Genomic DNA, 27,476 nt, shown 5'->3' with positions numbered 1-27,476 from the left:
GTATCCAAGCCAGATCAGACCCTTGGCCTAACTGGCCTGCCTTTGGCAGTAGCCACGAACAAAACCCCTTGGAATGCACCTGGCCGGTGGGCACGAGGCTGTAACTTGGGGGCTGGCATAGGGTCTCGGGGATCTGCTGCCTCACTACACTCATTCACCCCAGCACCAGGTCTGGGGGCCAGGAAGGAATGTTCTGGTCAGGGAACATCAGCCGGGCCCTTGGCCAGGACGAGTGTATCCTCTATGGAGCGAGGATCGGGCAGGCGATGGATTTCATGTGATTACCGGGGAATCCCCGGTCTCCGGGCGTCCTTCCCATCTGAGATGCCCTCCTTCCTCAGCCACTCTGGGGACAAACTTGTTTGGGCTGACTGAGCTTCTCCTTTCTGGGTCTCTTAATGACTCAAGGTCTGGAGGCTTGACACGAATCTGTCACATTCACACACTCAACAACTTTCTTCCATTTCACGGGCTCTGGGCTAGATTCTGCTCTCACTCCATGGACTTCAGGGTGTTACGCTGACTCTAGCAGTGGACCTGACAGCAGAATCTGGCCCACGGGGGACTGATTCTGGCCCCTGAACGCCATTCTAGCAGTGCAAAGGGCCTGTGAAGAGGTGGCTAGGGGAGAATTTCCCCAGAGCAGGAGCAGCACAGGGCAGGGTATGTGGTTCTGTGTTGTCCCCTTTCCCTCTCGAGAGACACAGCACAGAATCGGTGCCTGCATTGTTCTAGGAATCAGCCAGCTAGGATCTGAGTTCTAATCCTGGTGCTGCCACCAACTCCTCTGCAACTTTGGCCCCTGTCTGTGCTTCAGTTTCCCCATGTGTAACTCAGGCACGATGAAACACTCCCTCCTACGTAATGCACTTTGAGAGCCCTTAAACCACACAAAGGGGCAAAACAGTATTATTTAATCAACTAAGTGCCCTTGCCATGAAGCCCAGTGGGCACGCTCCGTGCCCCAAATGCCTGTCAACGATGCATCTCTCTTTGCCAGCAGGAAACTAATGTTAATTTCTGTGTCTGTTAAGTCTTCTTTTTTGTTCTCCCTGCAGAAAAAGAAAAGGAGGCGAATTGACCGCACTATGATAGGGGAGCCGATGAATTTTGTACACCTGACGCACATCGGATCAGGTGATATGGCAGCTAACGAGGGCCTTCCCATGGTACCGTATCATTTACTTCTTAATTTGGGGCAGAGGAGAATCTGTAGAATAATACCCCACTGCAACTGCAGGGAGGAAACCGAGGGCCTGTCTACACAGGGACATGAAGGAAAGTTGATCCAAATTAACTAACTGTGTACATTTGCAGTGGATTAGTTAAACTACATTAAACCTCTGTGTGAACACTCTCATTTAGGACCAATCCTATTCAACTTATTCATAAATGATCTGGAGAAAGGGGTAAACAGTGAGGTGGCAAAGTTTGCAGATGATACTAAACCGCTCAAGATACTTAAGACCAAATCAGACTGTGAAGAACTTCAAAAAGATCTCACAAAACTAAGTGACTGGGCAACAAAATGGCAAATGAAATTTAATGTGGATAAATGTAAAGTAATGCACATCGTGGATAGTTCTCTGAAGATGTCCACGCAGTGTGCAGAGGCAGTCAAAAAAGCAAACAGGATGTTAGGAATCATTAAAAAGGGGATAGAGAATAAGACAGAGAATATCTTATTGCCCTTATATAAATCGATGGTACGCCCACATCTTGAATACTGCGTACAGATGTGGTCTCCTCATCTCAAAAAAGATATACTGGCACTAGAAAAGGTTCAGAGAAGGGCAACTAAAATGATTAGGGGTTTGGAACGAGTCCCATATGAGGAGAGATTAAAGAGGCTAGGACTTTTCAGCTTGGAAAAGAGGAGACTAAGGGGGGATATGATAGAGGTATATAAAATCATGAGTGGTGTGGAGAAAGTAAATAAGGAAGTTATTTACTTGTTCCCATAATACAAGAACTTGGGGCCACCAAATGAAATTAATGGGCAGCGGGTTTAAAACAAATAAAAGGAAGTTCTTCTTCACACAGCGCACAGTCAACTTGTGGAACTCCTTGCCTGAGGAGGTTGTGAAGGCTAGGACTATAACAGGGTTTAAAAAAAGAACTGGATAAATTAATGGAGGTTAAGTCTGTTAATGGCTATTAGCCAGGATGGGTAAGGAATGGTGTCCCTAGCCTCTGTTTGTCAGAGGGTGGAGATGGATGGCAGGAGAGAGATCACTTGATCATTACCTGTTAGGTTCACTCCCTCTGGGGCACCTGGCATTGGCCACTGTCAGTAGACAGGAAACTGGGCTAGATGAATCTTTGGTCTGACCCAGTATGGCCGTTCTTATGTTCTTATTTAGAATGAAAATGGCCTTAATTTGGTTTCTGAATGAAGGTGTTCACACAGCGGTTTATTCAGAAACCAAGTTAAGGCCATTTTAATTCTAAATGAGGGTGTTCACACAGAGGTTTAATGTGTTTTAACTAATCCACTTCAAATTCACACTGTTAGTTAATTCAAATTAACTTTCCTGCATGTCCCCATATAGATAAGCCCTCGTGCTACCCCAGCGAGCTGCAGAGAGGTTGCCACTGAATCAAAACAGACCTCTCTAATTCTGCCTAGAGCAGCCCCTTCTGGCTACAGGTACATCAGCCTTGCAAAATTCCACTCTCCTGCTTGCCGGACTGGTGAATTTTCATGACTCTTTTGCAAGACCGACTTAAATGCTGCTGCTTGGTATTATTTTGTTGCCCAGCATGGGAAACCGTAAACGAACTCTCAGTCAGAGCTGAGACGCTGCTGTTGTGCTGCCTTTGTCTAAAATGAATGTCCTGTTTGTGTGACTAAAAACTCTGTGGAGGGGAACTTCACCCTTGGATAAGTGCTGAGCCTTTACCAGACGAGCAAAATGCTATGGGGTGCGTGTCTGCGTGTGGAACAAATGGGTAGAGAACGTGGTCTAGTGCATGAGTTCTTAACTTGGGAGTCACGACTGCCCTTCTAATGCTGCAGAATGAGGGAGAGGGGAGTCCTGGCAGGGGATCCCAGGGTGGAAACCATTTTCATGTTAAGAGGAGTGGGGGATGGCTGTGTTTGTAGAGCACCTAATACAACTGGGTCCTGACTGACTGGGGTCTACGTACTAGGGATAATTAATAACAGTCTAGGCAGCTGGAGAAATGGAGGAGACCCTTGTGACTAAGGAACAGGACTGGATGTCTGGACACCTAGAGGCAATTCCTCTCTCTGCCACGGGTTCACTTTGTGACCCTGAGTAAGTCACTTGGGCTAGCGGGTTAGTCTGAGGGCTTGTCTACACGGGGACATCTAGGAATATTAATCCGAATTAACTAAAGGTGTGAATTTGAAGTGGATTAGTTAAACTGCATTAAACCCCTATGTGAACACCCTCACTGAGAACTGAAGTGGCCTTAATTTGGTCTAGCTAAATTCACTTTCAAAGTGAATTACGCTAAACCGAATTAAGGCCACTTAGTTCTGAATAACAGTGGTCTCATGGGGATTTAATACTGTTTAAATCATCCACTTCAAATTCACATCTTCAATTAATTCGGATTAATATTCCTGGATATCCCCATGTAGACCTGCCTTAAAACTCCTTGGCATTCTGCTGCTAGGAGGCCTAAAAGGAAGGTGTAGCTGTTGCTGCTCTTGGGGCCCCTCTAGTGGGCTGTCTGTGAACTTTTATGATTCTAAGGACTGCCTGCCACCCACTTACTAAACAATAACTGACCCCGCACCAAATGGATTTTTACCAGCCTATTTACATATGTAACATTAAAGACACGGTTAAGTGCATGGAAATGCCTCCTTGTGACCTGACACACCCAGGTTTGCTGCTGCCTGCGTTCCACTAGATCAATCACACCCACCAGAATCGGTTTGACTCGGCAGCTGTGTTTTGGAGGCCGGGGTGAAAGCTAACCCAACAGACTGTGCCCTTTCATATGATCTATCCCCCCCTCAATTTCTTAAAGCCTGTGGGGCTGAGGCTTCCATTGGAGGTGGCCTCGGGGACCACAGGCAGATCTGATCCTGAGTAAATGTTCCTAGAGGAGGGCTACTGGTGGGATTTGGGCCATGAGGCTAAACGGCCTGAGCCAAGCAGCAGGAGGAAGAGGTGGGACACAGGGAGACTTGCAAATGAAAAACGCCAACTCTCTGGCTGTTTTCCAGACTGGGAAGCATCTACCTCAGGCTTCGGAGTCGCTGGTTTCGAGCGAAACCCTGGTCCCACGGAGGGCAGTGGGAGTTCTGCCATTAGGATCTGGATTTTGCGCTTAGTCCGATCGAATGAGTTTGTTTATTTCCGTGCGTCTGGCGCCTGTGTAGTTCTGTGATACAAGGTTCCAGCTAGGTGGGCTCCTGACCTGCCACAAGTTCTGTTCTCCCTCTCAAGCCCCCTCATTTATCCAGCCTTCTGCAGGGGAAGCCTAAGACGCTCCTGATCTCTAGGGCACCCTGCACGGCCTCTCCATCCACCTGTGGGATCTTCCATTGGGCCAACTGCTAGCTTGGGCGCTCCAGCGGATTGCAGCTGCTGCGGTATCACACTGGGAAAAAGGCAGCTTCTAATGGCAGCCAGACTCCCAAACAGATGGGAGTAAATGCCTGGGAGTGTTTACCCTTGCTGTGTTCCTCCCAGCCTGGCAATCTCTCTGCCCGCGCGTCTGCGCCTCTTGCAGCATTCTGGTCTGCGTTATTTAAGCAGTGGAAATCTTTATGTAAGAGCCTCCTCGTTCCCCAGCTGTAATGTCCAAGTGCCCTGTGCGCTCTTCTAAAGTGCTTCCTCCAATCCGGCAGCCTCCCGAAGCCTGGATTTATCAAGCACCACAGCACGGCATCAGGGAACGTTGCCTCCCTGCAGCATGGCATGGACCTTAGCCAGGGCAGAAGCTTGCATGTACCTAAGCAGCGGCACTTAACTAAGATGTGGCTCTGGCATTTGGAGTATCATTTGCGTCAGGAAGACAGATTCTCTCACATCCTTCTGGACTTTGGGGCTTCTCGGCTTTCACAGGCTTCTCCATGGCATAAAGCCACAAGCCGCGTTAGACATTGATTCGCTGCTTTGGCAAGAAGGCCCTGCACTCCACAGATACGGCCTCCTCGAATGGAATAAGCACAGGAGTGGGAACATCTGGCCTGCTGCTGGCTAAAGCACTTCACCTTTCTGAGCCTCCTTTTCCCTATCTGCAAAATGGAGATAACACTCAGGTAGCAACCTATCCACTCACCGCAGAAAAATCTACAGGGGCTTTCCCAAAGAGGCGGCCCGCACCCCCATGACACGTCTTAGTCCTTTTCCTGGTCTGTCCTCACAAGTGCATTTTTGCTTCAGGATAGTAACGGCACCGAGAAGAGCCCCCAGTGCTCCGCACCCTGTGCATGTCGCACGGACTCTGTGTGGGTAGAACCAGCCACTAGAGCGGTACCCGAGTGACTTCATAGGTGTCTCCCTTCCGAACTGGGTGGTTCAAGGAAACGTAGGGTGACGAGGCTTATCCCCGCTAGATCGTTGGTTCAAATCCAGTCCTGGGTGATGGCGGCGACTGGCTGCAGGCAGCGAGCTGACTGGTAGCTCCAATGCGGATGGAGCTGGTGGCTCTAGTCAGGTCTCGGAGCACAAGCATCCCTATCACAAAACCTAGCATCATGAGTGCTGATGGCAGCACAGGCCAAGGACTGGCTGGACCCCAAATTCTGAGCCTTGCAGGTCAGGACTGAGAGAGGATGGAGGGGGAAGCCATCGAGGCTGGTGTCCCTTGTTCGGTGGATACGTAGGCTTCAGTCAGGCTGCCCGTGTGGTGGTCTCTTAGATTGGACACTGTCCGTTGGAGACAGCTGCCAACGCTGCACGGATTCCTGCTGACAGTTGTCATGGCTATTACTGTGCTCGTTGTGGTGTTTCAAGCCATGACCTGTAAAGGAGAAGAAGGGGGCATCTCCTCCCCCCAACCTCCTCAGCAGTAAACATTTTGCCACCAAGCTTCCTGGAGGAGGGGAGTGTCACCTACTGAAGAGCGACACAGGAGATATTTGTTGTGACATGTTGGCTGTCCTTCCTGCAGCTGACCGGAAGTTGCTCACAGCCTTGGTGAAATCGTTCTCGACTGTGACTTGCAAATCTTAGCAGCAGGGTGTTTAATTTGGCAGGCTCGAGGGCCAGGGAGTTTCACAACAAAGGTAATCTGATGGGTCGGCTGTAGGGTTTTTTTTCTTCTCCTCTAAATGCACTTGGAGCACAGAGCAGGCCTATGCAACTTTCTCTGCATGACTGACTACTCCTTTTGCAGCTCTGGGTCTAGTTGTCCACATTCTTGAGTCCATTCAGGGTGTGGACTGGGATTCTGGACTCCTGGGTTCTCTTTGCACCACTCCCACTGACTCTTCTCATTTTGTTTTCTCACTTAAACAAAAACACTTCCTGGGAACCACAGCCAAGGAAGTGAGCCATAGGGCTGGGCCAACAAACCAGTATGAAGTGTTTTTCTCTGGAACCCCCGTAGGTTTTCCCCTTGATCAGTGTACTGAGTGCACAGAGAGCAGAGTGCAGCGCGGTTTGAGATGGGAATGGGGTAAAAGCTGGGCTCGGTGAAGAAAAGACCCTGTAGGAAATCTAGCGGATCCTCCTCCTTTATATAAAGCTCTGCCCTTTGGCTGCAAGCTGGTGTATTCCAAGGGCATAACATTTACTCTTCAGAAGAAGCTTGGGCCTCAAGGAAATCACACCTAGCAGAGATGGTTCAATGGGACCTTGATCATTCAGAGCAAGGAAAATTGTCCTTCAATCCGCTGAGAACTTTAACAAGGTGCTGCCCAGCACCAACTCCAGCCCATCACCCAGCCTCTATTGATTTATGGGACCAGGTGTAAAACAAACAAGCCAGTCCTACCTGAGCAAGGATAAGGAATCCAACTACAGAGGTTCCCAGGTGGCTCTTTCCACCAGTGACTGACGTCAGCACCCTTCACAGGTTCTTGGATTCTAAAGCCAGAAGAGATCACAGTGATCATCTAGTCTGACCTCCTGAATGGTGCAGGCCAGGGAACTGCCCTGAATTAATTCCATTTCTCCCTTGCCACTTCACGGATTTTTATGGCCAAACAGCTATCCGCTTTTTGCAGCCTCTTCAGGAGCTCTCCCTTATTCCACTGTCTCCATTCCTGACAGTGGGGGACTTTCCCTTTCGGATCAGGTCACTGAAAGACCATGTTAAAGACAGTATCCTCTGATTTCATACAGCCCCCACCCCAGTTGGTATGCTCTAGATCAGTGGTTCTCAAACTTTTTTTTTTTTTTCCGCTGACCACTTGAAAATTGCTGAGGGTCTCGGCGGACCATTTAATGATCTTTCCCAATGTTGTTTGTACCGTTAGCTAACTATTATAAAGCACTTTGGATAAAAGCGCTATATAAAAAAAACCAATAATAATGGAATGTTTTTTGTTCTACAAATAAAAGCACACAACTCATATTTTAATATAAGTAGTCTTACCTTTCTAATGCGATGGATGTGCCCACTCTCCCCTGCCGCGGCAGCCCCCGAGCTGGGGCTGGGAAGGAGGGGGGGTCTCTCCCCTGCCGCGGCAGCCCCCGAGCTGGGGCTGGGAAGGAGGGGGGGTCTCTCCCCTGCCGCGGCAGCCCCCGAGCTGGGGCTGGGAAGGAGGGGGGGTCTCTCCCCAGCAGCCGCAGCCCTGGAGCTGGGGAAAGTCACCTCTTTCTCTGGCCGCTGCAGCATTTTACGTCCCAAATTCCCCCCACCCCCCTTCTCACCTCACTGCCCCCTCCCGCCTACCCCCTATCCAGGGGCAGCTCTAGCTTTTTTGCCGCCCCAAGCACGGCAGGCAGGCTGCCTTTGGCGGCATGCTTGCAGGAGGTCCCCGGTCCCGCGGATTCGGTGGCATGCCTGCGGGAGGTCTGGCGGTCCCACGGATTCGGCGTACCCGCCGCCGAATCCACGGAACCGGCAGACCTCCCGTAGGCAAGCCGCCGAAGGCTGCCTGACTGCCACCCTCACAGGGACTGGCAGGGTGCCCCCCGCGGCTTGCCGCCCCAGGCACGCGTTTGGAGCGTTGGTGCCTGGAGCCGCTGCTCCTATTTCTTCCGCCTCCCCCCCCCCTCCCCCGCCAAGGCCACCACCTCACCTTACATGTGCGTCTTCTCCAGGGTCCAGGCACCTAATTAGTGGAGCCATGCATGCGTGGCTCCACTAATTAGGTGGAAGTGGGCTGTAGTCCACGAAAGCTTATGCTCTAATAAATTTGTTAGTCTCTAAGGTGCCACAAGTACTCCTGTTCTTTTTAATTAGGTGGCCCTTCATTCTCTTATGTGCAGCCGCTCAGGTGCGCACCTTACAGGGAACTATCCACGGACCACCCGGATGGAGCTCGCGGGCCACTGATGGTCTGCGGACCAGTTTGAGAACCTCTGCTCTAGATGATAGCCTGGTCCATCTGCTCTTCTCCAGGTAGTGAATGTGTGGCTTCTGACCCCAGGCTACCGTGGTACAAGTCCAAGTCACTTACCATCTTGCAGAAGCAGCCACTGGGAAGGCAGATGCCAAAGGTTGGGTATGGGCTGGGCAAAGGAAGCTGCACTGGCCAGAAGGTAACAGGGCCTGATTTATTCTCAGGGATGCAGGGGGGGTTTTGGAGTTGTGGGAACTGGGCTTGGAAGGACTGAGTGTAACTAATGAGCCCTAAGATTAGGAATTAACCGGGCATGTTTGTTTTGTGATCAAAGGGTTTCACTTGGGGAAAGTGATTAGAATAGGTCCGCCTGCAAGAAAGGCCATGCTGGGACCGGGCGGAGGCAGCTAACCCATGATTCGGCTGGAGCCGGTATAATCTTGTTTTGCAGCAAGGCGGAGACGTGCTGCAAACACAAATGTGGTCAAAGTTAGCTCAGCAGATTGGCACATGCTCTGCCCAGGCATATAGCGAGCTGCCTGGCTGCCTTACATTCTCTTAGCTGGGGATCTGATCCTGCCAGGTGCTCAGCGCCTCCCCAATGGCTCCGAGTGCCCTCCCCTCCCGTGAGAAGGGACGGCGCTCGGCAGCTAGCAGGGTGGGGGCAGCGGTTACATAACTCCTTTTTCCATTTGCGAGTGTCAGGTCAGCCTGAGGACGAGTTGGATTTTGCCAGGTTGCTCCTGCCCAGTTCATTAAACCTGCTTAACTCTGAGGGTGGGGCCTGGAAGCAGAGAGAGAGAAAGCCCAAGTCCATGAGTAACTCTCCTTGGGATCCAGCCTGTCCTTGCCAGGCATGCAGACGCACTGTGCGCTGAAAAAGGGTGGTGAATGATGGCAGTGAACTCTCTCAGAACGCCATGCAGCCGGCACTAAAGATCCCAGGGTCTTTTTGCAAGTGACCTTCATGCTGGTGTTTTCTTCTAGAGGAACCAGGGTTTGGGCTTTTTTTCGGTCATGGAACGAACTTCAGTCAATGGCTTTGCACTGCCGCTAATTCATTTATCTTCACGTGGTGCTGCCCTAGCTGAGGATCTCAATGCGCTTTACAAACAGGAATGAACGACAGCTTCCAAACCCCTCTTAGCTGCGTGGAGGGTCTGCGGTGACCCGTCCCCTCCCGCCTCCCCTTATAGATGGGCCACAGAGAGGAAGTGACTTGCCACATTCACACCCTTGTAGAGTTGGGAGTCAGGACTCCTGAGTTCCATTCCCAGGCCCAGCTGTTCTGACCACTAGACGTTGCTCCCTCCCAAACCTGGGAATGGAACCCAGGAGTCCTAACGCCTGGTGCTGTCTGCTGTGGCCACTGGTTCTCCTGAAATGTGCAGAAATGTCAATCCTGAACAAAGTTGGTTAGCCTGCTAACAATCTCTTTGGGGTCTATGACCATGACCTAGGGTTAATGGTGCTTATATGGCTCCCTTGCTGCTGAAGAAACAAAGCCAGGCAGGTAGATCTTGACGATATTCAAGAAGTATCACAGGCTCTGCAATAAGTTGGATGGCATCTCCTTCTTCAGCACTTATGTTTTATGCCGGTGGATCTTCAAGAACAAGCAGCATCTCAGCCAGCTGAGATGCGTGATCAAGGGAAACTTAACGAGCAGCTGCCTGAGTTTTGAGGGGGAGAGAAGTGGCAGGAGACGCAAAACAAGGGTGGTGGGGGAGAAAAGATGAATCCAAGATGAAATATCTAGCCACATTAAGCTAGGTGGAAGGAGAAACTGCTTCACTAGTGCACCCTCTCTCTCCCATCAGACTCCCGAGAGAGGGGTGCAGGTGGGTTGGGATATTTGGCTTTAAAATCGCATCCCCCTGATTTACCATCTCGCCTCCCACCCTTAAACCTGATTGAAGTGGACGCTCTCTGCAGAAACGCTCTCCGGTCCCAGCAACACCCAGGCGGTGTGCTAAAAAAGAGGCATGTCTGGCAGGTGGGAAAAGCCAGATAGTAACTGGACTAGGCGCTGAGCACAGAACAGCCAGTGTCTCTTCTCCCACCGCAGCTCAGAAGCAAAGATCCTCCCTCTGACGGAGCAGACAGCCTCAGCGCTTGTGGTGAGCCATGTGTTAGAGTAGCTGTCGGATCCAGGGTTCTCTTGATGCAGTGGCGGGGTGGGAAATGACAAATTCAACTGAACAGAGAAGCCATCTAGCATGTAGGGCAGGATAGAAACCAGAGATGGAATATCTGAGATCCCATAGAACCCCTCTGCAGAAAGCCAGCTATGGCCTTACTGGGTTCTGCCAGACACCTCACCACCTCCAATCTCCATGATTAGGGCTCCTTTGCGTTCTCGCCCAGACGAGGGGAACTCCCAGTGGGAGAAGGGATGCAGATTTTTCCCTGTATGCTCCTGTCCACCATGAAGGGCTTGGAAGCAAGCTCTCTCATGCTGCCTATCTGCCACCTTGTCAGGTAAGGCAGCACTACCTATCCCCCATCTTTGTGCCAGGGGAAAATCACTTAGCCAAGATCACACAGGAAATCGGTGGCAGAGCTGAGGTTAGAACATCGGAGTCAGGACTCCCAATGCCCGTTGCTCTAACCACTGGACCGCGCTTCCCTCACAGAGTTGGGTATGAAACCCAGGAGTTGTAACTCTAAGCTCCCTCCTCTCAACTAGCCCATGTGCCCTGCTGGAGCCTGAAGGAAGGAATTCAGGAGTTCTAACTTGCAGAACTCTGCTCAAACCACTCCACGGCAGCTTTGTCAGGTGACTGAAAGCACGTTCTCAATAGATGCTGGTTGATTTCTGTGCTGCTTTTTCTAATCAATGCGCAGTAAAGCTTGCTAGCAGCTCTTAGCTAGGCCGTCCCTAACACAAATATTCTACCCCTTTGCACAAAAATATCCTAGAAGCGCAGTGTTAAATGACTATTTTTTTTTAAGCGTGTGCGCTCTCTCTCTCTCTGCAGACAGGCGCTGTTCAAGAGATGAGATCCAAAGGCGGACGGGAGAGACAATGGAGTAGCTCCAGAGTTTTGTAGCTCTAGCAATGGAGTGTAGCAACAGAGTGTAAGTACCTTGCTATCTTTGTGAATTTTGGAAGAGGAAATTTCCCCTTCTGCATGATGACTGCACAGAACATACTATCTCAATCAATTAATCTGATTAAGTCCAGATGTAAAATCAGTCAGCCGTTGGACTGATCACTTTTCAGTTTACTGCTGGTAGGCATTACACACTGAGGTCCAGTAGGTTTCACATTACTGATGGCGTTTGAGGCCTGAATCTCACTGAAATCCCAGCCTTGGAAACTGTAGGTTGAGACTTCCCAAAGCGCCCAGTGATCTTGGGTGCCCTTAATTTTTGGCTCTCCAACTAGAGGCACCCTAAGGGTATGTCTACACCGCACAGTTAGCCCAAGTCTGCAGGACCTGGGCTTGTGGACGCAGTGCTTCCAGCCCGTAACTGAGCGTCCACATTGCACTGTAAACCTGGGCTTACAATTGCTAGGGCCAGGTCTCACAGCCGTGTCAATGTGTCCACACTGCTCTACGCAGTCCACCTAACTCAGGTCCGCAGCTTGAGCTGACCTGAGTCACAGCTGGACTCTGGCTCTAACCCACCCTCCCTGGCAGAGTCCGAGTACCTGGGTCCTGAGAGCTGGCTGAGCCAAGTCAGACTAATTTGGGACTGGATTGCGGGGAGAGCAGGTTAGGCTCAAACCGGAGTCAGAGCTGAGTGTGCGGAGTAGACGTACCCTAAAGGGGGTGTGGCTGTTCAGAATCTGCGGGGCCCTCACCTTCTAAAAACAAAATAGGCCCCTTCGTCGTGTCTCAGGTTGGGCTGGGCACTTCTGAAAAGCTTGGCCTTCAAATATAATCCTCCCCCCGCCCCTTCCGAATCATTTCATATGATTACTCCAGCAGTCTGATCTCCAGATGAACAGAGAGCGCACCCCTACAAACTGCTTACATCATAACGTAAAGCTGTGGGGAAAATCAAAGACCGAACCATTTGCCACCTCCTAAGTTCCTTTCTCATAGGGGGTGAAATTCAACCCTCTGCTGAAAATCAGCACAAGACCCAGGTACAGCTCCGGTCAGCGATTCCCAAACTTTTGGAAGCTGAAATCCCACCCCTTCAGAAATCGAATCAAACACCCTTCCCTATCTGCACCCCACCCTCAGGTGGCGTTAAACGCAGATATAACTTAATATAGACATTTGTTTCCCCAAGTCTAGTCTCTGGCATGTCCCATGCTCCCTCTCCTTTCTTACATGCTTTGAACAGTGAACTAGTTAATGATATTGCCATCTGGGGTATCTTCCTTGGCATCTGAACTAGCACCAGCACAGACAAATGAGGCAGCTCATACATCTGAGAGATCATTCCCGGCTCTCTGCAAAGTCAGGCAGACAGATGCTCTGGTCACATTTAGGTTTGCTTCTCAAGCATAAGCACTAGAGATGTACGTCTTTAAAAATGAAAGCTGACACTATAACTGATGAGCCTGTCCATGCCCCCTGGCTAGTCCTTTGTGTCTTCACCCACTCCGGGGGCAGCTCGGGCTCCGGGCAAAATTGGTTTAAATCAAGGGTCTCAAACTCAATACCTTAGGGTCAGTGCCAGTCCTCAAATCCTACCAGCGGGCCAATAGTGTCACTCATGCCGCCCAGAACCCACTCCCAAAACTCTGACCCCCCCAAAACTCCACTCCCCACCTGCCTAAGGCTCTGGGAGGGAGTTTGGGTGGGGGAGAAGGTCTGGGGTAGGGGATTGGGCTGCACGCTCTGGGAGGGAGTTTGGGTGCAGAAGGGGTGAGAGGTTGAGCTCTGGGAGGGAGTTCGGGTGGGGGAGGGGGTCAGAGGTGCAGCACCCAACTCTGGGCTGGAGTTGGGTGCTGGGTACAGGCTTTGGGCTGGAGCAGGGAGTGGGGGTGCAGGAGGGAGTTTGGGGACAGGGGGTGCAGGCTCTGAGAGGGAGTTTGGAGGATGTGGGGAGGGGCTGCAGGCTCTGGAAGGGGGTAGGGGAGTGCGGCGCTTACCTGGGACTCCAAGGCAGGGCAGGCCGGGGGGGGGGCTCTGCGCACTGCTGCCCCCAGGCAACACCCCTGCAGCTTCCCATTGGTCGCAGGGGCGCTCCGGGCAGGGGCAGCAGGGAGGGGCTGGTGGACATGTGGAGCGAGCAGGCAGAGGCTGCTCAGCCCCCCTGCACTGCTGGTGGTGGGTGGGGCCCCGAGCCATTGTAAATTGCCTTGGGGCAGCAGGTGGGGCCAAGGGAGAGACCTAGCCTTGCGGGCCACATTGGGGAGCTTCTCGGGCTGCAGATGGCCCATGGGCGGGGAGTTTGAGATCCCTGGTTTAAGTGGTGCGTAAGCACTTGTACTGACCTTCTGCACAGAGATGAAATTCACCCACTTCTAGCAATTCAGTCTTCTCTGCCACAAAGAGCAAGTTTTAACTCTTGCTTTAATCTGTTTCACTTTGCAGGTTCCAGGCTACGTCAACAGCCCACACTTGAATTGCCTGTTTGCCAGACAGGTGGAAATACAAATATCTAGCGCTTTATTCACTCGATAACTTATGCAAACTGATCCCAAACTTCAATTTTTTTTTTACATGTTTTCTCAGCATCTAATAAGTTTTCACTGAAAGTGCAATGTGGGTTTTTTCTTTTTTTTAATACTGAAAGTTCCTCTCCTAATACTTCCCCCCCCCCCCCCCCCCCATGAATCCCAGCAGCTTGTGTTTTTGCTGTTGTTGTTGGGTTTTTTTCAGAGCCCTCTAACTCTATTCCTAACTATAAGCACAAAAATAACAGCCAAGCACCAGTCTATTCGACAGTCTTTCAGCGCTGCCGTGAAGAATGGAAAGATTAGCCATGAAACTGTCAGAGCATCGTTTGGTCCCACCTTCGATGGGAGAGGAAAGGTCACTGCTAAAACATTGGTCTTCAAGCTATACAATTTCCTCTTTGGAATTTGATCCAATTCAGGGGCTGATGATCAGGATTGCTGTCAGAGCAAAACACTCCCTTAACATCAATGTGTTCGGTTTAACTGGTCTTTAATAGCACCAGAAGATATTCATGTCAGTGGCGCTGGGCAACTTAATTAGCTGAGCTTTAAGATGGGAATATTCAGGAGTGATGGAGGGTCTAGTTGTCAGAGAGCGGAACTCCTGATTGCTAGTCCTGCCTCGAACGCAGATTCCTCTTGCAGCTTGCTCATAAGTGCTTTCCTGAGTCAACGCCTTAGGCCTACATTTTAAAAGGTCCCCACTCATTTTGGGTGCCCAACTTGAAGGCACCTCGGGGGCTGATTTTCATAGGTGCCAAGCTTCTGGAGTTTGGGGGCGTGGTCCAGCTGAAAATCAGGCTCTTGGTGTCGCAAGTTGAGCACCCAAATTAGTAGACTATTTTCAAAGGGCTGGCCTCCCTGCCTCAGTTTCCCCAGCTCATAACAACGTGCCTACCTCACAGGGATGTTGTGAGGATTAGCATTCTGCAAAGAGCTGTTTGTGCTATATAACAGGACTATTAGAAGAAATGGATTTACCCAGTCGTCTTGATACTTCTTCAGGTGCACGATGAAATGCACAGCACAGCAATCCACAGTGTACTTAAAAAGACATGTTAATGGCCAAGATCTTCAGAACTGAATAGTGATCTTCAGGGCCTCAGTTTGGAGACACCTTAATGTGGCTTGACTTTCAGAAAGCGAGGCGCACCTCTGAAAAACATCCCTCCTAAAGTCTCAAGTTACTTTTGAACAACTTTGGCCTGCAGCTTTAAGACCTGTCTCGTGCAGTGTGTGGAACAGTTTTCTGTGAATAGATCAGTCCTGTAAGAGGTGGTACATATAAACTACTGTCATGGTTGAAAGGGGATCTTCCTCCATATTTCTGTTAGAGATGTCAGTGTGGTACAAACGCACACATGCGTGGTTTTTTTGTTTTGGTTTTAAGACAGAAAACTAGTTTAGAAGAGTCCTCAGCTATACTGTCCCAATAATGCGTAAATAGACAATGCCCCCGGAGACAAATTCCTAAATGTGAATTGCCTAGCGATGATTCAGTATCCCCTCGCAAACACGTTTGAAGAATTACGGTTACTACCTGTTTCTGATTGAGGTGTCCTCCAGGAGAGAGCATCGGTCTTCATGAAACTGTACCTGCAATACATTTCCTCTAAAGTGTAGCCATGCTAGCAGGAACTGGTCCCATCCAAAGTCACTGTGGATACAGTCATAATTGGTAATATGTGACCATAAAGTTTTCAATAATGAGAAGTAGGGGCCTGAGGGATAAGACAGACACCACCTGCTGCAATGATTCCAACACATCCACAGCCAGGGGGAATAAGGGTGCTTTGAGGGCGACTCGCTCTACGTGAAAGATGCTCTGGGAATGCAGTGTCTCTTCAAAGTGTTCGTCTCTGGATCTCTCCCTACATCCACCTTTGAAACTAGTCCCCTGGTACATTCCCCAGGAAAGCAAGCAGCTGATCTGTCTTTTATCTGGGGGGGGGGGCATTGCTCCCCATTACCCCCGGCTTACAGGCAATGGGCCCAATTCATCTCTTTACTGGAGGAACTCCCACTGAGCTCAGTGCAGTAACTCTTGATTTATGACCATACACGGGAGAGCAGGAGCTGCCCAGGGTGTAAGCCGGCAGAGAATTTTGGTCCGTAGCTCTACAAAGCGGGACGTCTGCCATAAGGGGAAGGACTAAATCTTGGAACAGCAAATGCATCATTGGGGCCTGACTGGATGTGCAGCCAACGGTCGCTACAGCTCTGCTTCAGGATTCCCATCAAAGAGAGTGGCAGTCAGTTATCGCTGCAGTGGACAAGAGCTGCTATGGATGGTACAGAGTATAAACATCAGTGTGGTTTACCAAGTGGCTTAGATTTGAGGCGTATCCAAGGACTGCAGAGCTTGCTAGCCCCACCTTTAAACAGCCTTGTTTTGTGAAGGGCCGGACAGCTTGGGGGACCTGGTCGTGGGATACGGAGCTTCTTAAATTCTAGGCTACTCCTGCAAATTCAGCCCATATCAGTAGCCACGGAAAGCTATCGTTAGCCATCTGACAGCTGTTTGGTGAGTCTCCGCCCCAGTGACACACGCTGCTATTGCGATCGCTGGTAGTCTCTACGGCAAGGCCCAGGTTTGGATGCACTATGGCAACTGGATTCCCCTCTGGAGCAGAGTGAAAGACACTAGTTGGGCTATGTGTTGTGGGAAGCTTGCCTTGCTACTGCCCCAGGGGGAGGGAAGATTTTGGTCTCCAAAGGTCTCAATCTGGTGCCTTTTACTGGCATTAAATTCACCCCAAAATTAGGAAAAATAATCTGTAGGCGCTCACAGTTGACTTAATGTTTTATATTGTATGTCCCAACATGCTTGTGGATTAGTAAATTGCAACCTCACATCTTTGTGTATCATTGCTTAGCTATATACATGCACACTCTGGTCAAAGGTGAGAAGGAAACTGTGTATTGCAGTCTCTGTTTTTGCTTCACGTGCTAGGCTCTTTTTTGCCAGTTTATGAAAAGTTTTAGGCCTGATTTGCATTGAAAGCAGAAGATATTCTGGATGAAGCTGTGAAAGCTGACCTATGGAGATAAAATCAGTTCTTCTGCAGAAAGCTAGTCCGTGCTCTTCCACTGATTTTTTTTTTTTTCCTCCTGTAGCGTGTTGCTTTCCTTGGTATTTTATATATGAACTGCAGATGCTGATTCAGTTTTTCCAAAACCTGATACTAAAACTTTTTGTGCTATCCTGAGGGAGTGTGTCTTTAGAACTGCCAAATGCATTTGTTGACATGGAACAGTTTGTCAAAATGGGGATGCTGCCATCCTTTCTATGAGCACATACTGAGGTGAGGGGTGTGTGTGTGTGTGGTGTGTGTTGGGGGGCGGGGAGGGGTGTTAAATGGTTTGCCCTGAACTGGAGTCTGTTTGATGTACAGTTAAGACCCTGACAGTCTCTGCATTTTATTTTTTTTAGTCCTGTTTGTACATTGACAGCTAGAAATTTACATAAAACTACTGTTTAGCTCAGGCTCTGAAGGCCTGTTGCAAAAGCATCTTGTTTGTCTGCTAGTGTTCCTACAAAGTGAAGGGGCATTATTGGTCAGCATGCCAGGTTCCAGTCAGAGGAACCAGCACTCCTCTTTTAGATTAGTGGAAATGCAGAGTGCCTCCATCTAACTCAGTGTAAATCCAGAATAACACGGACGGCAACACTGGATTTACACTAGTTTAAATGAGGGCAGAACCTGGCCTTGAATTGGTGACATTTCACACAACAGAGTAGGAAACACACCATCTATTTTTGCAAGCTTTCAGAAGAAGATTTTAACTGCCATTTGGAACCTGATCTCGATCACACAAGTGCAAATCTGGCATCTGACTCCAGAAGAGTTGCTCCAGGTATACCCTGCTGACAGAAATCAAATCTGGCCCTGTGACTTTTTAAAAAAATCACTGTCAGGTTAAATCCTATTTTAAAACCTCACAGAATAAATTTCTGTATTGTTAGATGATTGTAACTGGAAAAAAATTAAAAGTCAAGTTCACATTTCACTATTTATGTAGTTTTTATTACTTTGTATGTTTCTCTCAGCTTTGACAGTGAAAATAGGTCATTTTCCCCTTTTTGTTTTCTAATCAGTTTCAGTTTTCTGTTCACCACCACTAGCCCAACATTGCAGTGTTTTGCAACCCAAATACTGCAGGGGGATGTAATGTTTATGTGGTGGTTTTTGTTTTTAAATTGTTTCAATTTTTTAAATTTTATTTTCTATCTATAAGTGGATATTGGTTTATAAAAGCTTGTTTTTAAACAAAACCTGAGTTTTGGATCCCAATTTGACCTGACAGGTCACTATTAAATGAAAATCATCCCTTCCCTACCAACCTCTCTGGTCCGTGGTATCAGTGCAAAACCCTTTCTTACCATGCTCTGCATGTCTGTTTGCGTTGAGAAACAAAATAAGGACCAATATTCTGCAGTCCTTAATTGAACCAAACTTCCATTGACGTTAACAAGCACCCTGCTCTTACTGGAGTCAAGGGCCAAGTGTGATACGCTCATTTTAAGGCCCTGATCCTGCCCCATTGAAGTCCATGGGAGTCTTGCCACTGGGAACAAGCTTTAGCACTAAAGGCCTGAAGCCACAGGAGGCAGGAGAGGCCTGATTCTCTGTTGTCCTGCATGTTGTGCGCTCATTTACATGAATGCAAATATTGCCGAACAGAATGGCAGTGACTTTACATGCTTTAAATAACTGCACATTGTGCAGGATGATGGAGAATGACAAGGACATTTCTTCACACATGACTAGGAGGCAGCAAGGAACCTGTACTTGTGCATATATTTATCCTCAAGAGTTTCCCAATGAGCAGAAGCAATTGCAATTGGGGCAAATCAAATGCAAAAGCGAGATCTGGAACAGTCTTAGGCAAAGACCAGAATCCCTGTGGATAAAATAATCCTGAAAAACAACCATCTCATTCAATGCTGCAGAAGCCTGATGGCTTTCTCTGCTCTGCCAAATCCTCTCTTTGCTGAAAGAGTTCTGGCAAAGGCCATTTCTCTTTTACTTCCTGGCTGTTTTGGAGAACTGGGTCCTGGACCTCCATCACTTGAGTGCCCCAAATTCCCGTGGAAGTTTGGGGTGTGCAAGAAATGGAGGATCTGTGGATTTTATTTTATTTTTTTTAAGGCATAAGCAAAAAAAAATGGCAGAATGGGTAAGAAGGAGGGAATCTGTTCAAATGCTTTGCTGAATGAACTCACTCAGCCATCATACATTTGGAAAAGATCAACTGTTGGCAAAGGGGGAAAAAAGCACAGGACTTATTGCAAGAATCTGGCTCAGTTTTCCAATAACTTGATTTTTAAATAAGGAAAATTCTAGCTCCTGCACAAACTATGGATATCACAGCTGGCCTGTTGAAAACAATCACTCTGATAGAATAGCTGGGCTATTCTGATGTTGTTACCTAAACCTTTTTTTTTCTTTTTCTTTTAAAGCAAGAAACGCATTGCGTATAAAAAGGTGTCCCTGTGCTAAAGAAACTTAGCACTGGGAAGCCATAGCGCTAGCTATCCGGTGGATCCCTCTTACAATAAATCCAAATACACTGAAACGTATTTATCATAATAATCTCTGCTGTACTGAGACACTGTTGTAGAGAATTTACAATTATATTCTGCTGTGGAAAAGGGTTTTATGGGGGTGGGGGAGTGTCTGTGGAACAGTTGTAGAGAAATATCCTTCTTTCTCTTTTAAACACCTTAGCTTTTCCTACACAATGTGTGTTTGAAAATAAAATAAAAGTCAAAGATTTTGTCTGACTGTTTGTATGAAAATAGAGACTCTCATGTTTTGTGACGTGGAAGGTTGGAGTGTCCCTTTGTGTCTCCCCCCCCCCCTTTAAAAATAAATAACTCTGCCATAACTTTCAATTCCTACTATGAAATATTTATAAGAACATAAGATGCCATCATCTTGGCTTCCCCTACCTGCTACCCACTGCAGATTGACCCACAAACTAATTGGTATGGTAAATCTAAATTAAATCAAGGACTGTGCTTTTTGACTGGCATAGGCTTTGTACAAGGAATAAAAGCTGTAAAAGGGAGGCTGCTACGTAGGGTAGCCTTCTAGACAGGAGCAAATACACTAGAACCTCAGAGGTATGAACATCTTGAGAATGGAGGTAAGAAAAATGCTGCTTTCCTGTTTGTTTGTTTATTTGTTTTTTAGTAGTTTACATTATGATTTAACCAGGGCCGGCTCCAGGCACCAGCCCAGCAAGCAGGTGCTTGGGGAGGCCAACGGAGAGGGGCAGCACCTCCTGCTCTTCGGTGGCAATTCGGCGGCGGGTCCCTCACTCCCTCTCAGAGCGAAGGACCAGTGGCCAAATTGCCGCCAAAGACTGAAGCGGTTGGCAGTAGATCTGATCGCGATCGCGGCCTTTTTTTTTGGGGGGGGGGGGGGGGGGCTGCTTGGGGCGACAGAAACCCTGGAGCCGGCCCTGGATTTAACACAGTACTGTACTGAATTTGTTTTTTTGTCTCTGCTGCTGTCTGATTGCGTACTTCCAGTTCTAAACGAGGTGTGTGGTTGACTGGTCAGTTTGTAACTCTCTGAGATTCTACTGTCTAACGATCTTGAAGACTGCCCCTTGTTCATTCCCTGTTATTAGTTTAGTAGTGGAACCCACTAACCATGCTAACAGTATAAAACCAGAATTTCTATCATCAAAAAGGCTTGATGCCCTGTTGCTGAGCGGCAACCTAATAGTTCCAAAGTGAGTTGTTCCAGTGGTGAAATACCCACAGTGTTAAAAATTTGCAACTTATTTCTAGTCTGATACAGAATAGGATTTCTTTAGGTGATAAATGGAGCAGCACCATGTTGCTAATTCCTACCTGAGGCAGTTGCATCAGCTATGGAGGTGGGTGGGGAATCAGATTAATAACTATAAGTGCCATAAAATAACATCTAGACCTTCAAACCATTTTGTTCTCTTCCCGGCAGTAAACATTTCCTGCTTTATCCTATTGCATTCACTTCCCCTGTTGGATTTTTGAAAGATACGATCTATCAAGCAGCACACATTTGCATGCAATGTTTTTTAAACAAATATGCCTTGAAACGTCTAGTACCGTTGGCTGTGAATTACTGGAGTTGATTAACTGCATGCAGTTCATGGACTCCCTAAACTCTTTTACCAGCTAAAATCTTGAGTCAAATCAAGGTGAGGTCAGAATTAGGCCCTTCATCTATTAAGAGGGGTTATCACAAACATTATACTTTTATGGTTAATAGGTCTGGACTATTAATGTTTTACCAACAGCAATGATACCAGCATGCTTGCAACTTAAAGTGATAATGTTCAAGTTGGGGAGCTCCAAAATTTGACCTGTTGCCCTGTACTTAAATTTGATACCAAGAACGCAGGAGAAGCCCTACAGTAACACGTCCATGGGTGGTTCTGCACTGTCTTGGTGCAATTGGCAGTAACTCCTCTGTGTTTAAGTAACAATCCTTTTCTTTTTAAAGCTATAAAAGTTGAGATCAATCTATTACTAGCTGTTATGTCTGCTATAGGCAAAATCAATTTCATTCAGGCAGGTAATCAGACTAGATGGTCTAAAAGGGCTTTTTCAGATCTACCTGCTGAAAACTTTTGACCTTTAGCAACTGGCTATTTCAAAGCGAGGAGGAAGACTACCTTTGCCTGGGTTCTAGCTTAGCTACAGTATCTGAGCACCTCCCACTATTTAATGTATTTATCCTCACACCGCCCTGTGAGGTAGGGCAGTCCCGTTGTACAAATGGGGAATTGAGATACCGAGAGGCTAAGGGCCACGTCTGTAGCAAAGGAGGGACCTGAAGATAGGTCTTCTAGTCCAGCATCCTACGCCCTGCCCCAGCTGTGTTCTCTCTTGGTGGGTGAGGAAAGCAATGGGGGTACAGTGGCACTGCCAACCTCCCAGTGTCCAGGTCATCGGGGCTTCTCTTGTTCAAGCGTGCCTCAGAACAGGGGCTGAAATGACACTCACCTTTAAAAACAATAGACTTTCCCACTAAAGCACAGGAGTAGATACTGATTTGTAAAGAGCATTTACTATAGATTTCATTGGAGGCACTAGCGTGATTGATTGCTATTGCCAACTGCTGATAACAGAGACTGCAGCTGCTTAACCTTGAATACAGAGTTCATCTTCAGCTGTACTCCTAGAGAAGAAAGAAAATCAATTAAACAGCATTAACTTAGCTTGCTAGTTGACAAAACTATGCATGTTTTACTGCTATAGAATAATAAGAACATATAAACAGCCATGGTGGATCAGACCAATGGTCCATCTAGCCCACTATCCTGTCTTCCAACAGTGGCTGGTGCCAGATGCTTCAGAGAAAATGAACAGACCAGGGCAAGTTCGAGTGATCCACCCTTGTCGTTGGGTGCCGGCTTCTGGCAGTTGGAGATTTAGGGACACCTGGAGCATGGGGTTGCATCCCCCTGACCATCTTGACTAATAGCTAAGTTTATGGAGAAGAGGTTCATCAATGGCCAAGTCTTTTTTGAACCCAGTTGTACTTTTGGCCTTCACAACATTGCTTGGCATCAATATTTAATTCACATATAAATATCATCTCTGCCCGTCACAGATGCATGTTCATATAAAAAATTCAGAATGGCTTGAGTCTCATTTGACTAAGGTCCATTTGTATCCCTCTAGCAGTGCAAATGGGCTTTAAAGGGGTTGTAAATGCCAAGGCTGCAGCGTAAATGTAAATCAAACCCTGTCTGTTCATATCCACACCATTTGGTGCCTCTTTCACTTTACACAATAACAATATTAGATTATAAACTCCTTAAACAGCTTAAAGTTTGCATGCCTACAACCGTCTAGGACATGGAACACAGAAATACATGATCACTAGGGTCAGCAAATGTTGGTGAGTTTTAATAAAAAAAGACATGGTCCAGAGATTATGTATTGGCCATGTTCGGAAATTTAAAAATAAACAGGCTCTGATCCCACAAACATTCAGGCTGGTTGTCCCATTAAACAAATGCAGAGTGTTTCTAGGGTGAGGCCTGCAGCATCTCACAAATGCATCTTGCAGAAACTTATGCCCATTATAAGTAGCTTCAACAACTGGAATGAATTAGGAGTAATAAGGCTTCATTGCGTTTACTCTGCTCTCGATCCTGCAGACACCCACCAAAGTGAAAACTGATTAACCGCCTACATTCAGGCCCATTACTATTAACAATTCAAAGAATATTGATTCCACCAGTTGCCTGTACTGTACAGAATACACTGACAGTCATTATAGCAAAGCAGGCTAATGCCTGGTGATCTCGCTGGTTAATCGTTAAAGTGGTTGAATCCACCCTTGGACCTGGTAGAAATTCTTGTTTCCAATACATATTGCTGCACGGTACACAGGCACCCCTTACCTCGAAGCACTTACATAACACACTGGCAAGAGTAGCGTGTCATACCTCCCTCTAGGGGACGATCCCCTAGAGCATAGCTGCCTACTACTGCTACTAGCTAATGGGTTAGCTCAGAGAGAGAGATGCTGAGGTGCTGACCCCTGCTAATGACCCATGGGTGGAGGTAGGGTCATTTATACTTAGGCTTGGTCTACACTAAACCCCCAAATCGAACTAAGGTACGCAACTTCAGCTACGTGAATAACGTAGCTGAAGTCGACATACCTTAGTTCGAACTTACCGCCGTCCAGACGCGGCAGGCAGGCTCCCCCGTCGACTCCGCGTACTCCTCGCGGCGAGCAGGATTACCGGAGTCGACGGGGAGCACTTCTGAGTTCGATTTATCGCGTCCAGGCTAGACGCGATAAATCGAACCCAGAAGTTCGATTGCCTGCCGCCGAACCAGCGCGGTAAGTATAGACAAGCCCTTAGAATCTGAAAGATTCAGAGATCACAGGATGCACTGGGAAACCCAGAGGGGGAAATATTTTAGTAGGTTGATTAAAAGGTGCTTCCTTTAGTGCTCATAAAATGCCTTGTAAGATGTGCAGCCTGATACCCAGAATCCCAGCCCGTGCATCCCTGGACTCCGTGGCTGTGTGCTCCCAAGCTTCCAGCACATGCCTCCTGGATATCCTGCCTGTGCTTCCCTGCACTCCCAGACCATGCAGCCTGTATACCTTGACCATGACCCTCCATTTCACACCTGTCCTAAGGGCATGTGGCAGCGCCAGCGTATCCTCACCTCGAGCTGGGAGAAGGCCTTTCGGATGCTCTTCCACAGCCCCTTGAGCTCCGTGCGGACTCGTATCCAGAAGTGCCGAGCCTGGCGGTACCGGGCCTGCCGGACGTCCCTGACAACGCACAGGTAGGGGTTGGGAGCATTGCAGGTCACCTTGGCATGGTCGCACTCACGGTGCTTGTGGCTGCACTTGCAGTGGCCATAGCTGCAAGCCACGCGCTGGAAGCGCAGGGAGTTGTAGTCGTCCAGATCTAGCTGCAGGCCGGGCCTCGTGTAGGCAATGTCCCGCACCCGGGACATGCTACCCATCTCACAGTTGCAATACCACTTGCTCCACGCCAGCCACTTGTAGCGGGTGTCTCCCACGCCGATCACTCCTCCAGAGCCCATGGTGTTGCTCAGGACATCGTTGCCCGTGGTGACCTCATACCCTCCGTTGCTGCCGGTGATGACCTCATACTCTACACCGTTGGCTGTGGTGAACTCATAGCCTACACCGTTGCCCGGGGTGACCACTTCCTTGCTTGAGACCTCCAGGGTGTGCCCACCAACCTCGGGTGTGGTGGCGCTAGCCAAGGCGGCTGAGAGTGTCTCCATGGCGGTCGGGGCTGTCATGCCATTGATCATGGTGGAGGAGGTGTGGGCGGTGGCTTCTTGGGGCTGGTCGCGCCCCCCTGGGCCTACAACCAGGGCCAAGGCCACCTGCAGGGCCAGGAGCAGGGCCAGGGCACGAGGGAGTGACCCCATTGTCATGTGGGGGGGCGAACCCCCCCCTTTCCACAGGCTCCTCTAGGAGGGGACTGGAGTATCTCACAGGGGATGGGGAGACCCCAGGCTCCTAGGAGGGTTATGGGGGTCAGGACAGACTATCGCTCAGGCAGGTGGGGGGGTGCAAGGGATCCCCCAGATCCCTGTGGGGGTTGGGCTCTCTCAGGGGGGCTCAGGTTGCTGGGGGGCACAGGTGAGACCCCAGGGGGCAGAGTGACTCTCTCGGGGCGGGGGGAGGGCTCACGTAGCTGGGGGGACGGAGGGGAGAGGCCAGGCCCCTGTGGGGGAACAGAGACTCTCCGGGGGGGGCTCAGGGGAGACCCCAGGCCCCTGTGGGGGGCAGTCTCTCTCTCGGGGGGGGCTCAGATTACTGGGGGGCACAGGGGAGACCCCAGGCCCTGTGGGGGAACAGAGACTCTGGGGGGGGCTCAGGGGAGACCCCAGGCCCCTGTGGGGGGCAGTCGCTCTCGGGGGGGGCGCAGGGGAGACCCCCGGCCCCTGTGGGGCGCAGTCGCTCTCGGGGGGGGCTCAGGGGAGACCCCAGGCCCCTGTGGGGGCAGTTGCTCTCTCGGGGGGGCTCAGATTACTGGGGGGCACAGGGGAGACCCCAGGCCCTGTGGGGGAACAGAGTCTCGGGGGGGGGGCGCAGGGGAGACCCCAGGCCCCTGTGGGGGCAGTTGCTCTCTCGGGGGGGCTCAGATTACTGGGGGGCGCAGGGGAGACCCCAGGCCCTGTGGGGGAACAGAGACTCTCGGGGGGGGGCTCAGGGGAGGCCCCTGGGGGGGGCAGTCGCTCTCGGGGGGGGGCGGATTCCCACAAGCTGTTGCTGGGGGGGTGGGGCGCTGCCTTCCCCAGGCTCCCGAGCGTCGTTCGAACGGGGGGGGGGGCGCTGGGCGGGTCGTTGGCTGGGCGGGGCGCGAGCCTGCCCCTGGGGGGGGGAGTCACGCGCCTGCTTTGCACCGACATTGCAAACCCCGGTGCAGCGGCCGGACCCTCCTCCCGCGCCGGGCAGAAGGAGGCGGGTGCACGTGTTTTGTACGGGGGCGGGTTGCGTGGTGCCGGCGCAGGAGGCATTTGCTGCTTTGCACGGCACGCGGTTTTTGGGGGGGGAAGGGAGGGGGTTGCTTTTTGCAGGGCAGCACCCAGGTGGCGGCAGGGCGGGGGTGACACACCGGCAGGGTGCATGCATAATGCATGACCCTAGATGCAGGCTTAGCTTGGTGCCTGGATAAGAACTGGTGGGAGGATGGCATCTGGTCTGGAGGCGGGGCGGGGCGGCTGGGAATTTGTGGCTTTTCAGGAGGGTCTGGGAGGGGCCTGGTGGATTTTTTTTCAGGGGGCCCCGGCGGGGGTGGGGTGGTGCAGTTTTTCAAGGTGTCCTGGGGGGAGCGCGGCAATGTAGCGGGGGGGCAGAGACTCTCTCAAAGGCTCAGGCAGTTGGGAAGGCTTGGGGCTCCCCAAGCCTCTGGGAGGAGTTATGGGGGGGTTAGGGTGCCCTGGGGGGAGAAGGGGATGCTGGCTTTGTTCCCTTTGCTCTAACGTGGCCCTGTCTAACCAAACAGCACACAAGGCATCTGTGCCCTTTGCAGGTTCGCAGGGTGATAGAGGCCGAGCTCAGCTCCTGCAAAGGCCACATAGCTGCAGCGTTTGCCCATTGCCCAGCCCTCAGAAACTAGCCCCCCGAGGGTCCCAGTTTCAGTGGTCCTGGAGGGAGCCCCTCCCTTTACAACTCCATGCTCAGTGCCTTACTCTGCCACCCTCTCCTTTTCTAACCCAAATTAAGCTATTTTAAGAACATAGGAAGGGCCATACTGGGTCAGACCAAAGGTCCATCAAGCCAAGTATCTTGTCCTCTGACAGTGGCCAATGGCAGGTGCCCCATAGAGAATGAACAGACAGGTCATCATCAAGTGATCCATGCCCTGTCACCCAATCCTAACTTCTGGCAAACAGAGGCTAGGGACACCATTTCTGCCCATCCTAGCTAGTAGATTCATGGAAGATAGGTCCATCAATGGCTATCTAGCTCCCTTTTGAACCCCATTATAGTACTGGCCTTCTCAACATCCTCTGGCAAGGAGTTCCAGAGGTTGACAGTGCGTTGCATGAAAAAAATACTTTCTTGTGTTTGTTTTAAACCTGCTACCTATTAGTTTCATTTGGTGGCCCCTTCTTCTTGTATTATGAGAAGGAGTAAATAACACTTCCTTATTTACTTTCCCTATACCACTCATGATTTTATAGATCTCTATCATATCCCCCCTTAGTCGCTTCTTTGCCAAGCTGCATGAGAAACCCAGAGTTCAGCAAAGGTATGATGCCTGGCCACTGTCTACAATACGCTCCACTTTTGCTGCCTTCTTCCCAGTCACTGACCCCAAGGAGCTGGGATGCACGTGTTGATCATTTCTGCCCGTGGCCCAGAGCTTTGAAAATGCCACTTGGCCACCGGTTTTGACGGAGAAACTGGGCTGAGGAGCCAGACG

At 49.8% G+C, this 27,476-nt stretch overlaps 2 protein-coding genes across 2 annotated transcripts in view; one reads left to right on the top strand and one right to left on the bottom strand.

Moving 5' to 3' along the window:
* Positions 1 to 15,428, top strand: part of CDC42SE1 (CDC42 small effector 1) — a 50,351-nt gene extending 34,923 nt beyond the window's left edge. Inside the window, exons 3-5 of the mRNA XM_054010559.1 lie at positions 1,059 to 1,169; positions 11,422 to 11,521; positions 13,942 to 15,428. Coding sequence (XP_053866534.1) covers positions 1,059 to 1,169; positions 11,422 to 11,493 — 183 coding nt within the window. The 3' untranslated portion in view covers positions 11,494 to 11,521; positions 13,942 to 15,428. The remainder of the gene's footprint in view (positions 1 to 1,058; positions 1,170 to 11,421; positions 11,522 to 13,941) is intronic.
* Positions 15,429 to 22,144: 6,716 nt separating this feature from the next.
* Positions 22,145 to 25,113, bottom strand: C21H1orf56 (chromosome 21 C1orf56 homolog). The gene is made up of 2 exons (XM_054010291.1): positions 24,226 to 25,113; positions 22,145 to 22,207 (listed from the first exon to the last, which is right to left on the bottom strand). The coding sequence occupies exons 1-2, from the start codon at positions 24,973 to 24,975 to the stop codon at positions 22,196 to 22,198; spliced, it is 762 nt and encodes a 253-aa protein (XP_053866266.1). The 5' UTR covers positions 24,976 to 25,113; the 3' UTR covers positions 22,145 to 22,195.
* Between the last annotated feature and the right edge of the window lie 2,363 nt (positions 25,114 to 27,476).

The sequence above is a fragment of the Malaclemys terrapin genome, chromosome 21, assembly GCF_027887155.1.
Source record: "Malaclemys terrapin pileata isolate rMalTer1 chromosome 21, rMalTer1.hap1, whole genome shotgun sequence".
In the NCBI taxonomy this organism is placed as follows: domain Eukaryota; kingdom Metazoa; phylum Chordata; order Testudines; family Emydidae; genus Malaclemys; species Malaclemys terrapin.
Note: the sequence above shows the minus strand (reverse complement) of the source record. Positions and strands in the feature narration are given on the sequence as shown.